Genomic DNA, 13,168 nt, shown 5'->3' with positions numbered 1-13,168 from the left:
GCTTCCTAGTTTTGGTGGAAAAGAGGAGGGGGAAAAGTCTGTTGTAAAACAAGACAATTGTTTATTGTCAGTTTCTTAGCATCTCAGAAAGTTGGGTTTGTGTGTGCCCTGTCAAACACATCTCCCTCCAACTCGGTCTGTCCCATTTTCTGTTTCTGAAGATTTGATTGCTAAGCAGGTTCTCTGCCAGCAGTGGCTGACTCCATCATTTCTAGTCTGCCAGGTCAATGATCTTTGCTTGCTGGAGTTTAATTCAAGTTTGGGGCTCTGTTGTAATTTGCTGGGGAAGGTGTCACTGTTTGAACAAATGATACTGGGCCTGTGTTTTGCCAAAAAGCTGCCCTTAGTCTCACTTGCTGTGTGCATTCTAAAACCTCCTTTTGCTTTTGTTGGTGGAGGTTGACCTCACAGCAGCCTTGCTTCTTCCCCAGGGGATGGCACCGTGCAGTATGGATTCTTTGCCTCAGGACAGACATTGAATCCATGCCTGCACTTCTCCCTGAACATAAGCACGTTGCAGCTGCAGCCAGCACAGTTACAGTGTGCATGACTGAGGAGTGCTTCTGTTGTGAGAATAAGAATCAGAACAGTCTGATGTGTTCATCTCTGCTCTTTTCTTTCACTTCAGCCTTTGATCACTGCAAGTCTTACTCTTGACCATTTTGAGGGAATGCTGACTTCTGGTATTGTTCCTAAAGCACTGACTTACTGTCACTGTTCTCTGTACCACAATGGTGTTTTCTAGGCTGCAGCTCGACATCAGTGCTCTTATCTTGTTAACCTCCACGTCAATGACTTCCTTCATGTCGGTGGAGACCCTAAATGGTTGAATGGTCTGGAAAATGCACCTCAGAAACTGCAAAATTTAGGAGAACTGAACAAAATGTTGGCTCACCGACCCTGGCTTATCACCAAGGAACACATCGAGGTAAACTCTTCATGGAGTGGTGTGAATGTGCCCTGATGTTTCAGTAATGCTGGCACAGGTTCTTAGGGTTAGAAGTCAAACAGGGGAAGGATGTTCTGCCTTGCTGAGCTCCCTGTCAGTGTTCTGTCACTCTGACACTGATTATGTCATACTGCTCATGCCCTTGTAAAGCTAACATGGTATTAACTGCTCATGAATGATGAACAAACTCCATTTCCAGCACACTGACACTTCACAGCTGTCATCTCAGACTTGTGTTGGTGCTCAGATGGGCTTCTCCTTAAGTCATGTGGTTTGAGTAGCCAGAACCCTCTGAGCACTTCTGAGATGCTGCCAGAGGTTCTGCACAACACCATTCATCACATTTCTGTCTCAGCTGCTGCTGCTTCACAGGCTTAGTTTTCAGGCAGGGTTGGGGGAAGCAGGCTGGCAGAACAGCCCAGGGTGAGCTGTCCCAAGCCAGCCAGGACTGCAGTACCAACAAGCCACCAAGCAGCTGCTGCTGCCCCCTCCTCTGAGGACCACCCAGATCTGCCAGCTTCAAGGGTTTGCGTGCAGCAAAAGCAGCTCTCACAGCAGCAGGGCTGTGCCTGCCCTGGGCCTGGCCATGCTTACTGGAGCAGCTCCTCTGCTCTTTACCCATTGTGAGGAGGAAGTGGGTGCTGGAACTTTCTTGGGGCTGTCTGCTCCGTGGAGAGGCAGCAGCAGCAGGTCCTGCTGGGAGGCAGGGTGCTGGGCTGTGGGGGAGGCCACACGCTCTGCCAGAAGGCCCCAGGCCTCCCACACTTTCCTGCCTGAAGGGGAAGTTGGGGGTTGAAGCTTCTTGTCAAATGTGGAGCATTCCACCCACAGGGAGAAGATGGAGGGAGCCTGGCCTTGATGCCAGGCTTTTACTGAGCTGATCAGCAAGGGCTTGCCAGGGTTCTCTGAGAGCTTAAAGAGCAGCTGGAGGAGCATGTGACTGTTGTGGTTGCTTCTTCAGCAGAGGTGTGAAATTTCAATGCAAGTCGGTCTGGCCTCCACAAAAACCATATGGAGCAAAACAGAAACCCCAGCTGACTGAATAGCTGAGGGCCAGAGAGGGGAAAGAAGTCACCTCCTGTGTGGCTGAACCACACGAGTCTGTGGCTGGCAGGTCACCTGGAAACAGCACACTGAGCACGCTGGTGGCAGCAGAGAGTTAGGAGGCAATTGTGGATGCTGGAAGAAGACTTTCACCTGGTGAAGAAACAAGGTGGGATCACCTGACACAGCTAACACTTCTGTGCTCTTTTCCAGCAACTTCTAAAGACTGAAGAGAACAGCTGGTCCCTGGCAGAGCTGATCCATGCAGTCGTTCTCCTCACTCACTACCACTCCCTTGCTTCCTTCACGTTTGGCTGTGGCATCAGCCCGGAGATTGACTGTGAAGGGGGTCACACCTTCAGGCCCCCCTCTGTCAGTAACTATTGTATATGTGACATCACAAATGGCTACCACGGGACAGAGGAAATCCAGGCCAGCCCAATTGCAGCTATTCCAGTAAGTACCTGCCTGAACAATCACTTACAATAGCAGCAGAACTTCATGTGTGGAGGGTGCCCCCTCCATGGGATTGACCAGCCTAGCCCAGATGAGGGCTCAGCAGCTGAGCAGATCCACGTAGGGGAAGCTGAAGTGACATTGGTTAGTTGAGGGAGGTTACTGAAGGAAGACAAAAAGATACAATCTCTCAGTTTCGGTTCTTGAGAGGTCTCTTATCATTCACAGAGGCAAACTGAACTGACTCTTGGCCTCAGACAGTTTATGCTAAGTGTCCTGAGCAGCATAGGCCAGGAAAGCTTTTTGCCATGGGTGCAGAGGAAAGTTACCTATTGCTTTTGATTCCAGTATTTGACCTGGTTGCCTTGAGGTGTTTGTGATGCTTCACACAAGAGATCATTGGCCATTTTCTGACTGTCACTAACCCAGAGTACTTCCTGCCTGCAGCACTCATGCTCACTGATCTGTACTTGCTTCCACTTAGTGAAGAGCAGGACGAGAACCAGGTGTTGGTTCAACAACAGTGCTCACAGGGTATTGTCACTGCATTTGAGGCTACTACAATAGTGTGGCTGGCATTTCCATTCTGTTTGATGGAGCTTGCTGGGTCTCTGGAGGAGCAAACTGCAAAAGGCAGAGAAGAAAGGGGCAGAACTGTGTCAACTGAAGATAACTTTGCCTTGCACTGATGGATTTTTGCTAGACCAAACACTGAATTAATAATGTGCTGTGGTGTTAAAACAGCTCTTGTGAAACAAGCACTGGCCTTCCTTTGAGGCTTCATTAAATCTGCATTTGCACTCACTCTTCCTTTTTCCTTCAATATGTTTCTTCTCTGCTAGCAGAGAAGGGGAAAAATACAGTTGGGTAGTAAATTGTGGTTACTTCCTCTAGCAGAATTTCTGTTACACCTCCTTGTTTTTCAGTTGTTAAACATCCACATTAAGTAAGAGAAATGGCTCGCAGTGTGAGAACCACTTGTTCCAAAGAGCTCTGACTCTTAAAATACCTAGCATTTAACTGAGGAAAGATGAGCACAGAATGAACCAGGTTGGAAAAGACCTCCAGGATCATCGAGTCCAACCTATCACCTAACTCTTCTAATTAACTAAACAATGGCACTAAGTGACGATTAACTGTGAGCTGTTGGGTCAATGCTGATCTCTTTCAAGAACTATCTTCCTCCAAGAATTGGTGTTTGAAGTTGTAAATGAAGGGCAGAAACTGCATTTCAATTTGTTGGCTCGACAGTTGTCGGTTCTCCTTAGGTAGACATTGGAATTTTTTTCTCTCCTTTTCAAGTCCACAGAGTCTGTCTGCGAAGTTGAAGCTCTCATGGAGAAAATGAAGCAGCTACAGGAGTGCAGGGATGAAGAGGAAGCCAGCCAAGAAGAGATGGCTACACGCTTTGAAAGAGAGAAGAGAGAGAGCATGTTCGTGTGTTCTTCAGGTAGGACAGATGCAGCTTGTGTGCATTTATTTATTTGCCAAGTCATGTGAAGAAATACTACTGCTAGGAGGGGGAAAAAAGTGTTGTTACATGTGTCAAATCATCACCATTTCTTAGCAGGGATGAAGATCAGGGAGTGCCTTCTATTCCAGGAACACTTAGAAGTGCAAAAATAGCAGCTTCTCTCAAACAGACCATAATACTCACTGACCAGGCGTTGTGTCTAATAGGCATTTCCAAAAGAAACGGGGTCTCTTATGCCAGGCAAGCAGCAACAGAACAAGGGGACAGTCTCAAGTTGTGCCAAGGGAGGTATAGGCTGGATGTTAGGAGGAAGTTGTTGGCAGAGAGAGTGAGTGGCATTGGAATGGGCTGCCCAGGGAGGTGGTGGAATCGCTGTGCCTGGAGGTGTTGAATCAAAGTCTGGCTGAGGCACTTAGTGCCATGGTCTGGTTGATTGGCCAGGGCTGGGTGCTAGGTTGGACTGGGTGATCTTGGAGGTCTCTTCCAAGCTGCTTGATTCTATGATTCTCTTGGGAGACTGAAGTGTCACAAGAGGTAGAGGTCTTGGGCCCCTCTAAAATAAGCATGGCCTGGAAATCATAGAGATCTCTATTTTTATTCATTTCTCTGTTCCAAGCTGTCCCTTGACATCGTGATAGGGCCCCCTGCATAGGGAGCAGAGCCTTAGGGCACGGAGTGAAGACTGATAGACAAAAGCAGTAAGAAAAAGAGATTTGTCTGTAAGAATCTTGAGTGGTTTTCATCAAGTTTCTTTTAAAAACCACAGCTGCAGCCATGCTGAGCTGTACTGAAGCATTTCAGTAGAGGTAGTCCAGTGACAGTGAAACTGGACTTATTTAGGAAGCAGAGACACTCCCACTCTCCTGCAAGCTTTCTCCTACAACACTCCAAATTGTTCTCACTGAAATTGTTTGCAATTAACAGAAGATGAGGAATCAGCCCCGACAAGAGATGTGTCTCGTCACTTTGAGGATACCAGCTATGGGTACAAGGACTTCTCCAGGCATGGCATGCATGTGCCCACTTTCCGTGCCCAGGTAACAAGGCTGGGAGCTGCTCTCATAATCTCTTTGTTGTGCCAAGTGGCAAACCTGGAAGCTGCTGTGCTGTGTAACTTGTTGCCTCCTGAGGAGGCTTAAAGCAAGCAGGGAACTGCTTGGAAATGTCCAGCACAGAACCACAAAACTGTTGGAGTGGAACATCTTCCTTATCCAGGAGAGGCTGAGGGAGCTGGGGCTTGCAGCTTGGAGGAGAGGAGCCTGAGGGGTGACCTCATTCATGTTTGTAAAGATGTAGGGGTGAGAGCCAGGAGGCTGGAGCCAGGCTCTGCTGGGCGATACCCAGTGACAGGACAAGGGGCACTGGGTGGAAGCTGAGGCATTGGAAGTTCCATGGAAACATCAGGAAGATTTTTTGCCCTGTGAGGGTGACAGAACACTGGAACAGGCTGCCCAGGGGCGTTGTGGAGTCTCCCTCTCTGGAGATACTCAAAACCCACCTGCATGTGTTCCTGTGTGACCTGGTGTAGGTGATCCTGCCCTGGCAGGGGGGTTGGACTGGATGAGCTTTGGAGGTCCCTTCCAGCCCCTGACACTCTGTGATTGTGTGATATGCTCAGCAGTCCTCCTCCCTCTGAGAGAAGCTGCAGTGCAGCACTGGGTCTTCACAAGTTCATGTCTGAAAGGCTCCATTCTGCTTTTTCTCTTCTCCTAAGGATTACTCCTGGGAGGACCATGGCTACTCCCTGGTTAACCGCCTTTACCCAGACGTGGGGCAGCTGCTTGATGAGAAGTTTCACATTGCTTATAACCTGACTTACAACACGATGGCCATGCACAAAGATGTGGATACCTCAATGCTACGGCGAGCAATCTGGAACTATATTCACTGTATGTTTGGGATAAGGTGAGTCTGCCACTTCTGCTCTGAACACAGCACAATTAGCAGCAGAGGATTTGGTTTTCCTTTCTTTCTCAGATTGAAGCAAAGCAAGAGGAGGGGAGAGTTAGATTAGAACTAAGGAAGAAGTTCTTCACCATAAATGTGGTGAGACCCTGGAACAGGTTGCCCAAAGCATGAGCCAGCAGTAGGGCCCAGAGAATCAATGGCATCCTGGTCTGGATCAGGAGCAGTGTGGCCAGCAGGACAAGAGAGGTTATTCTGCCCCTGTGCTCAGCACTGGTCAGGCCACACCTTGAGTGCTGTGTCCAGTTCTGGGCTCCTCAATTCCAGAGAGATGTTGAGGTGCTGGAAGGTGTCCAGAGAAGGGCAACAAAGCTGGTGAGGGGCCTGGAGCAGAGCACTGTGAGGAGAGGCTGAGGGAGCTGGGGGTGTGCAGCCTGCAGAAGAGGAGGCTTAGGGCAGATCTCATTGCTGTCTACAACTACCTGAAGGGAGGCTGGAGCCAGGTGGGGTTGGTCTCTTCTGCCAGGCAAGCAGCAACAGAACAAGGGGACACAGTCTCAGTTTGTGCCAGGGGAGGTCTAGGCTGGATGTTAGGAGGAAGTTGTTGTCAGAGAGAGTGATTGGCATTGGAATGGGCTGCCCAGGGAGGTGGTGGAGTTGTTGTCCCTGGAGGTGTTCAAGAAAAGCCTGGATGAGGCACTTAGTGCCATGGTCTGGTTGCTAGGTTGAACTGGATGAGCTTGGAGGTCTCTTCCTACCTGGCTGATTCTATGATTCTAGCTCTGGAAGTTTTTAAGGCCAAGGCTGGATGTGGCTCTGGGCAACCTGATCTAGCGGAGGGTGTCTCTGCCCATGGCGGGGGGGGTGGAGCTGGATGTTCCTTGAGGATCCCTGACAGTTCTGTGATTCTATTGATGAAGCAAACCTGCCTATTTTAAAGCACAGTTTTGTGTGGGGAGGAGGCTCAGCAGTGGTACAAATCACACAAGCATCCATTTTTGCTACAGGGAGTTAGAAGCAGTGCAAGTGCAAGAGGTGCTGCTTCAAACCAGAAGTGTTTGTCTTTTCCTCCCCCACAGATACGATGATTACGACTATGGTGAAATTAATCAGTTGTTGGACCGCAGCTTTAAAGTTTATATCAAGACAGTGGTTTGCACTCCTGAAAAGACCACAAAAAGAATGTATGATAGCTTCTGGAGGCAGTTTGAACACTCTGAGAAGGTACAGTGTGTGTGTGAGCCGAGGGGCCGGGGCTGCAGAGCCGATTGCCATGCTGTAAGCCACTGTCACCCAGCTGGCATTTAAGCTGTAGCTGACCTTACCAGGATGCTGCTCATGTTCAGGACGTGCCAGGGCTGAAATAATTTTTCGTTTCCTACTGCATCTTTGGTAGCTAACAGCTGAGAGGGACTGGGCAAGCTTTGGACTGGTCTTGGGGAGGTTAGACATACCAGTGGTGCAGCTTCAACTCAGCTGCAGCATCCCTCCGCTGTCAGCATTGCATGTGTTCCAGGGGGGCAGGGAAGGGAGGGGAGGTCTAGCCCTTGGCCTCACCCCAGAGGAGGCTGCTTGCTGGCCCCAAGGTCTTGGCAGTACTATCATCAATAGCCATAGCCCCAAAGCAGTTCCTTCATCTTAAGCACTGTCTGTGTTAACAGTGACCTCATCACCTCTTGCCCACACTCCACCTCTGCTTTGTGGGTGCCAACCACCCTTTGGCCTTTACCTGATCAACTTAAGCTAAATATGAACAATTTCCGAGCTGCACCCAGTCTGCTGCTGCTGCTGAAGGCCTTATGTGCTTGAAAAACCTGTCTGTTTTCAGCTAAACCAGTTGGGCTGCTAAAGGGTGACTGCCTCTTCCTCTGAACCTGGCCCTGCAGCTCTGCCCCGCTGCTGCACTGGGGCCATCGTTCCTTCCTCAGCAAGCTTTAGACAGCCCCCGTTAGCTGGGTAGCTGGAAGGGGGAGAGTGCCCCCACTGCTCCTGCAAGCACTGATAGAACAGCCCCACAGCCTTCCTTGCCCTGGAGCAGGGGCCTGTGAGCAGGCTGTCAAGGTGTCCCTTCTCTTTTCCCAAGGTCCATGTAAATTTGCTTCTGGTAGAAGCTCGGATGCAAGCCGAACTCCTTTATGCTCTGAGAGCTATTACTCGCTACATGACCTGATGGCTGCAGCTGCCTGGCGACGCTGGAATGGTCTGCAGCTGCGGCGTGGCAGAGGAAGAGAGGAAGCCTCAGGACCAACGGTAGCTCCAAGTTAAGATGCCCATTGTGCCATAACTCCTTTAGTTTCAGCTCTTGCCGTGTTTGGAATCCCGCCGCTGCCCTGGGCAGGGGCGCGCAGCAGCGCTGCCTGCTGCCGGCGCTTTGGCTTTGGCCAGCACGGGGACGCTCTGTGAACTTGTGGCGCTACAGCAAGTGATAGCTACATAGCTCTTGTGGCAAGGCGAGCGCGGGGCGGGCACAGCGCCGCCAGCCCTTTGCTTTCCCTGCCAGGATAACCCTAGAAACTCCTGATGCTGCTATTTTGTGCTGGTGGAGCGACAGGACAGCCACAGGCTGGCCCACCTCAGCCAAAAGTGAGCACTGCTGTTGTCTGAGCCTTTGTTGTGCGTGGTTTCAAACAGCAAAACAAGCCTTGCCACTCAGATTCCTCACCAGAACTCAACACTGATCGTTGGAAAGGTAGCAATCGATTTTCCTCAGATAGTTCAGCCTTAAAAATGCTCTTTGTGCTCAGCATTACTTGGTGAGCTCCAAGGTGCAGTGGGTCTTCCTATGGAAAGAAGGGGCCTCGAGTCCTCAGAGCTTCTAGAGATCTAACTTGGCCAAGTCTCTGCTGGCTTCCTGTCCTGTTTCTCCAGGGTGAAGCACGGAGGAGCTGGGCCAAGGTGTGGGAATGTTGTTCCAGACTGCCAAACAGTCCTACTCTGGGACATGCCCAGCGCTGGGCTTACTGATGATTTCTTTTTGCAGCTGCTTAACTAAATAACCAGGCTCAAAACAAAAGCCCAACTGTTCTAGTAAATCAAGAGGTGATTAGGGATGCTGATGTTTAATGGGCAGTGGGGGTGGAGAGCACATGAGTACTTTTTGTATGAGTGTGAATTGCTTTTAAAATTTGTCAGTATTATGAGTATTTTTTAAATAAAGGTAACAACTTTTTCTCTGGGGGGGTTTGGTGTGGTTTACCTTTCTAGAATCAGCCAATTGGCAGGACGGGAAAGGACCTCGAAGATCATCCAGTTCCAATCTCCCCCTGCCATGGGCACTTTCCACTAGATCAGGTAGCCCAGAGCCACTTCCAGCCTGGCCTTAAAAACTTGCAGGAATGAGGCTTCCAGCCCCTCCCTGTGCAACCTGCTCCAGTCTCTCACTGCTCTCATGGTGAAGAACTTCCTGAGGTCTAATCTAAACCTCCCCTACCTTGGATCCATTCCCCTCAGTCCTATCACTACCTGACACCCTAAAAAGTCCCTCCTCAGATTTGTTGAAGCCCCCTTCAGATACTGAAAGGCCACAATAAGATCTCCAGAAGGAACAACCCCAAATCCCAGTCTACCTCCTTTGGAGAGGAGCTCTGCTCATCCTCCTGGCTCCTCTTTGGATGCACTCCAGAGACTGTGCTGCTGTGCTTCCTGCTTGATTTGTTCAAAGACCATTTTAAAACATCTGAGACACAACTGAGAAAATAAGACACAAAATGACAAACCATGAGCCTAAAAGGATGGGGAAAAGCACCAAGCAGATAAAAGAGCTTCACTGTAACTACAGTAGGAACAGCTCTCATACTCATCTCCTCCACTCTCTGCTGGGTCGTTTTCTCTTTCCTCAGAGGTGTGACATGACTTCCAGTGGTCTTTACCTGGTTCAAGAACTAGCTCTAAATACTGTTTTAAGAGTTAAACTCATTTTCAATTTCCCCAGTAGTGAACTAGTTCATATTCAACTGCTAGAAGTCTCATAGGCCAGTGCCAAAAGGATACCTGTCATCAGAAGGAGGCTTGGGTCCTTCTGAGGAGTTCATGGTGAGAAGAGGCAGCAGGAGGAGGATTTGCTACAAGGAAGTAAGTGACCAACTCACCTCTGAGCCACACTCCTCCAGCTGGCTGCAGTGGGGGTTAAAGGGCACTCAGTGTACAGACTCCTCCTGCCTGCTTACAGGAAGGTAGGGATTAAAAACAAAACAGATTTTTCCCAAGCCCACAGGTAGAATGAAATAACAATTGCTGCCCCCACCCCTGGTTCTCAGCTCAGCCTGGTTTCTCTTACTGCAAGCACACTCTGAGAACAGTTTGAAGTTCACAGTCCAACAGGCTAAAATCTTGTTGAAGACCTCCTGGGGTAAAATGCTGAACAAACTGTCAAAACTTGTGCCTAACAGGATGCATCTGCTGCTTCCTTCTCACTAAAAATACAGGAATTCTCATGGCCCAAAACCAGAGCAAAAAACTTTCCTGTCTGAGGGCACCTTAGAAAGCTGAGCTATGCCTTAGGACACAGAAGTGGCTTTCCAACCTGCAAGTGGAGTTTCTCCTGCTGCTGTTTGGGAGTCTAAGGTATAGGTGAAATTTCTGAGAAGCCTAAACTGGCCCTTGCTATCCTACTCTCTACAGGCTCATGCAGGTACCTTGCAGGTAGAGACCCTCTCACCCAGGAAACGCCCCGGTGTGAGTTTTAGTGCCTATATCCAACATTCACCCATTAACCACACCATGCAGCCCATCCTAACTGCACACAAAGCTCCTCCCCTTGGAGAAAGGCCTTGACCATACCTGGGCATTCACCATCAAAAGCCTGAGGTGTTTGTGGTCCTAGGGAGACAAGAAAATGGTTCACCTGCCAGATGCTCCATCAGGGTGGTGATTGCTGCAGAGAGCAGCAGCTGTCTGATGCCAGGGCTGAAGGAACGAGCACTGCCTGAGCCACTGGTGGGTGTGAGCTGCCCTCCTTTGCTGCAGCACCCAGGCAGCTGCTGCAGAGCTGTGGCTGCAAGTGCAGCGGGCTCTGGTGCAGCTGGGCTGCTGCAGGCACTGTGTCAGTAGGGGATCCTCTGAAAGGGCCGGCAGTGTGTGGGAGGAGGAAGCATGCAGCAGCACCACTGAAGGGAACTCAATGGGCCCAGGTAAGACACTGATGAAAAAGAAACAACAAATTAACTACCCAGGATTTTCCTTGGACTCTGTGCTTAGAGGGACACGGCAGAGCCATCTGCAAGTTGCAGCCCTGTCCTCTCCAGCTTCTTACAGCTGCAGCTGAAAACATACTCCACCTCGGGTGAAAAAGGGCAGTGTCACAGAGCAAAAAGGACAACTGAAGTCACAGGACAGCACAGACAGCCAAGTGGTAGAAGATGCCATAAGAATACATCAGAAATGCAGCATTTTGGAGCTTCTACCTACAGAGTGAGCTTTTTCTTTCAAAGACCCATGCAGCACCACTGGAACCATCACTGGGTTCTGCTGTTTGATGCTCGGAGACTTCTGCTGCTCCTGCCAGCACTGAGTGCAGCTCTTCCTCCTGACGCAGTCCCAGGCCACACTCTGAACATGAGGCCAGAGCTCTCACACAGCTGCTGTGGGATCCCCACATCTGCCCTGTGCTACACAACACAGCCACATGAACTCCTTCAGCAGGGCTGTCATGCTGCTCACAAGTAGTAACCCAAGCTGCTGGGATGAAAGGAACCTTGCACACTTCATTACTGTCACTTAAGATCCCCCTCACCACACCCAAAACCTGGGCTATGTCTCCCCTTCCCTGCCCCGTCAACAATAAAGATGCCCCCAGGAATGTAGCAGCAGTGACCTAGGCTAGAAAAGACTTTCCCTGCCCTTCTACTACTGCTTTACTTCTCAGCCTCCTTACTGGGAAGCAGAGGTCCAGGCCCTGCTGACGGCAGAGCAGCAGCACTGGGGGAGCCCTGACTTGCTGCCTCACAATCCAGCCTCTGCAGGGATTGCTCTCCTGGCACACACACAGCATGGGCTGAGGCTGCTGACCCTTAGGATCAGAGCCAGCAGCTCAGCAGCCCCTGTGCAGGGTTTTATTCTTAGTAATCTGAGGTCAGAAAAGAGTCAAATGGGTCAAGGCTGTAAAGCCTTCTGCAGCCAATTGGGCTGTTAATGCTTGAGGCCAGGGATGCAGCTGCTGAGCTAATCCACGGGTGACAAGCAGGGACTCTACACACTGAAGAGATGAACACAGCAATAAACAAGCAGCAGTCAGAGAGATGCAGAGGGGTTTGTTTGCCCCATCAATGGAGGTGAGGATGGGGAGGCAGCCTGAGAAGCACAAGCACACAGGCAGCTGCTGGGAACATCTGATAGAACACACCAGACTAGCTAAAACCTTTTCTGACAGCAGGGATTTGGGTGTGCTGCCTTAAGATATGAAGTCACAGAATCACACAATGTCAGGGGCTGGAGGGGACTTCAAAAGCTCATCCAGTCCAACCCCCTTGACAGAGCAGGGTCACCTAGAACAAATCACACAGGAACACAACCAAGTGGGTTTTGAGTATCTCCAGAGGTGGAGACTCCACAGCCCCCCTGGGCAGCCTGTTCCAGGGTTCTGTCACCCTCAGTGAAAAAAATTCCTCCTCCTGTGCACATGAAACTTCCTATGCCTCAGCTTCCACCCACTGCCCCTTGTGTTGTCATTGGGCATCACCCAGCAGAGCCTGGCTCCAGCTCCTGGCACTCACCTTCACGTATTTATAACCATTGATGAGGTCACCTCTCAGTCTCCTCCAAGCAGCACAGCCCCAGCTCCCTCAGGCTCTCCCCATAAGAGACATGTTCCATTCCCTTCTTCACCTTTGTGGCTCTGCACTGGGCTCTCTCAAGCAGCTCCATGTCCCTCTTGAACTGGGTAGCCCAGATCAGAAATGCCTCTTTCTAGCACAGCTGGATCTGTATGTACAGGAGCATCAAAGCAGGAGCTGGGAGACCTTAGCTGCAGAGTATCCTGTAAAAGAAAAGGGAATATCCAAAGCAAAGTTGAGTGAGTCCCCCCAGCCACTGCCAGCACTCAGTCTGAGGAGTGAAGCTGAAGGATAAGAGAGCAGAATGCCCAGCAGCATCTGGGTCACTGTCTCAGAGCTGTGAAGCACAAGTGTATCACAGTCTGTAGTGAAGATGTGGCTCCATGTCATGCCATAGCCTTTCATACAGTGCCACAACATTTTTGCTACCACAGGTCCGGGTGGTAATTTACCCTTTTAAAAGCTAATAGTTCAGCAAAGAGCTGTGTTGGAGCTCAGGCAAGAAACCATGGCATGAATAGGCAAATGACACTGAAGAGCTGCTGGATCCTCAAAAGGCAAGACCCAGGC

At 50.2% G+C, this 13,168-nt stretch overlaps 1 protein-coding gene and 1 long non-coding RNA gene across 5 annotated transcripts in view; one reads left to right on the top strand and one right to left on the bottom strand.

The window, feature by feature from the left end:
- SESN1 (sestrin 1) overlaps nt 1-9,001 on the top strand; it is a 72,424-nt gene extending 63,423 nt beyond the window's left edge. For 3 of the 4 annotated variants that reach the window (XM_064170062.1, XM_064170064.1, XM_064170065.1), the window contains 7 exons: nt 746-928; nt 2,207-2,449; nt 3,752-3,899; nt 4,848-4,960; nt 5,638-5,828; nt 6,908-7,052; nt 7,912-9,001. In XM_064170062.1, coding sequence (XP_064026132.1) covers nt 746-928; nt 2,207-2,449; nt 3,752-3,899; nt 4,848-4,960; nt 5,638-5,828; nt 6,908-7,052; nt 7,912-7,998 — 1,110 coding nt within the window. In that variant the 3' untranslated portion in view covers nt 7,999-9,001. The remainder of the gene's footprint in view (nt 1-745; nt 929-2,206; nt 2,450-3,751; nt 3,900-4,847; nt 4,961-5,637; nt 5,829-6,907; nt 7,053-7,911) is intronic. The other variant, XM_064170063.1, reaches the window with a different exon arrangement.
- Nucleotides 40-10,530, bottom strand: LOC135189544 (uncharacterized). The gene is made up of 2 exons (XR_010308131.1): nt 9,395-10,530; nt 40-3,073 (listed from the first exon to the last, which is right to left on the bottom strand). It is a non-coding gene; the product is annotated as an uncharacterized LOC135189544 (long non-coding RNA).
- Between the last annotated feature and the right edge of the window lie 2,638 nt (nt 10,531-13,168).

This window comes from Pogoniulus pusillus, chromosome 33 (assembly GCF_015220805.1).
Source record: "Pogoniulus pusillus isolate bPogPus1 chromosome 33, bPogPus1.pri, whole genome shotgun sequence".
Lineage (NCBI taxonomy): Eukaryota > Metazoa > Chordata > Aves > Piciformes > Lybiidae > Pogoniulus > Pogoniulus pusillus.
This window is presented reverse-complemented; position numbering and strand designations above follow the sequence as displayed.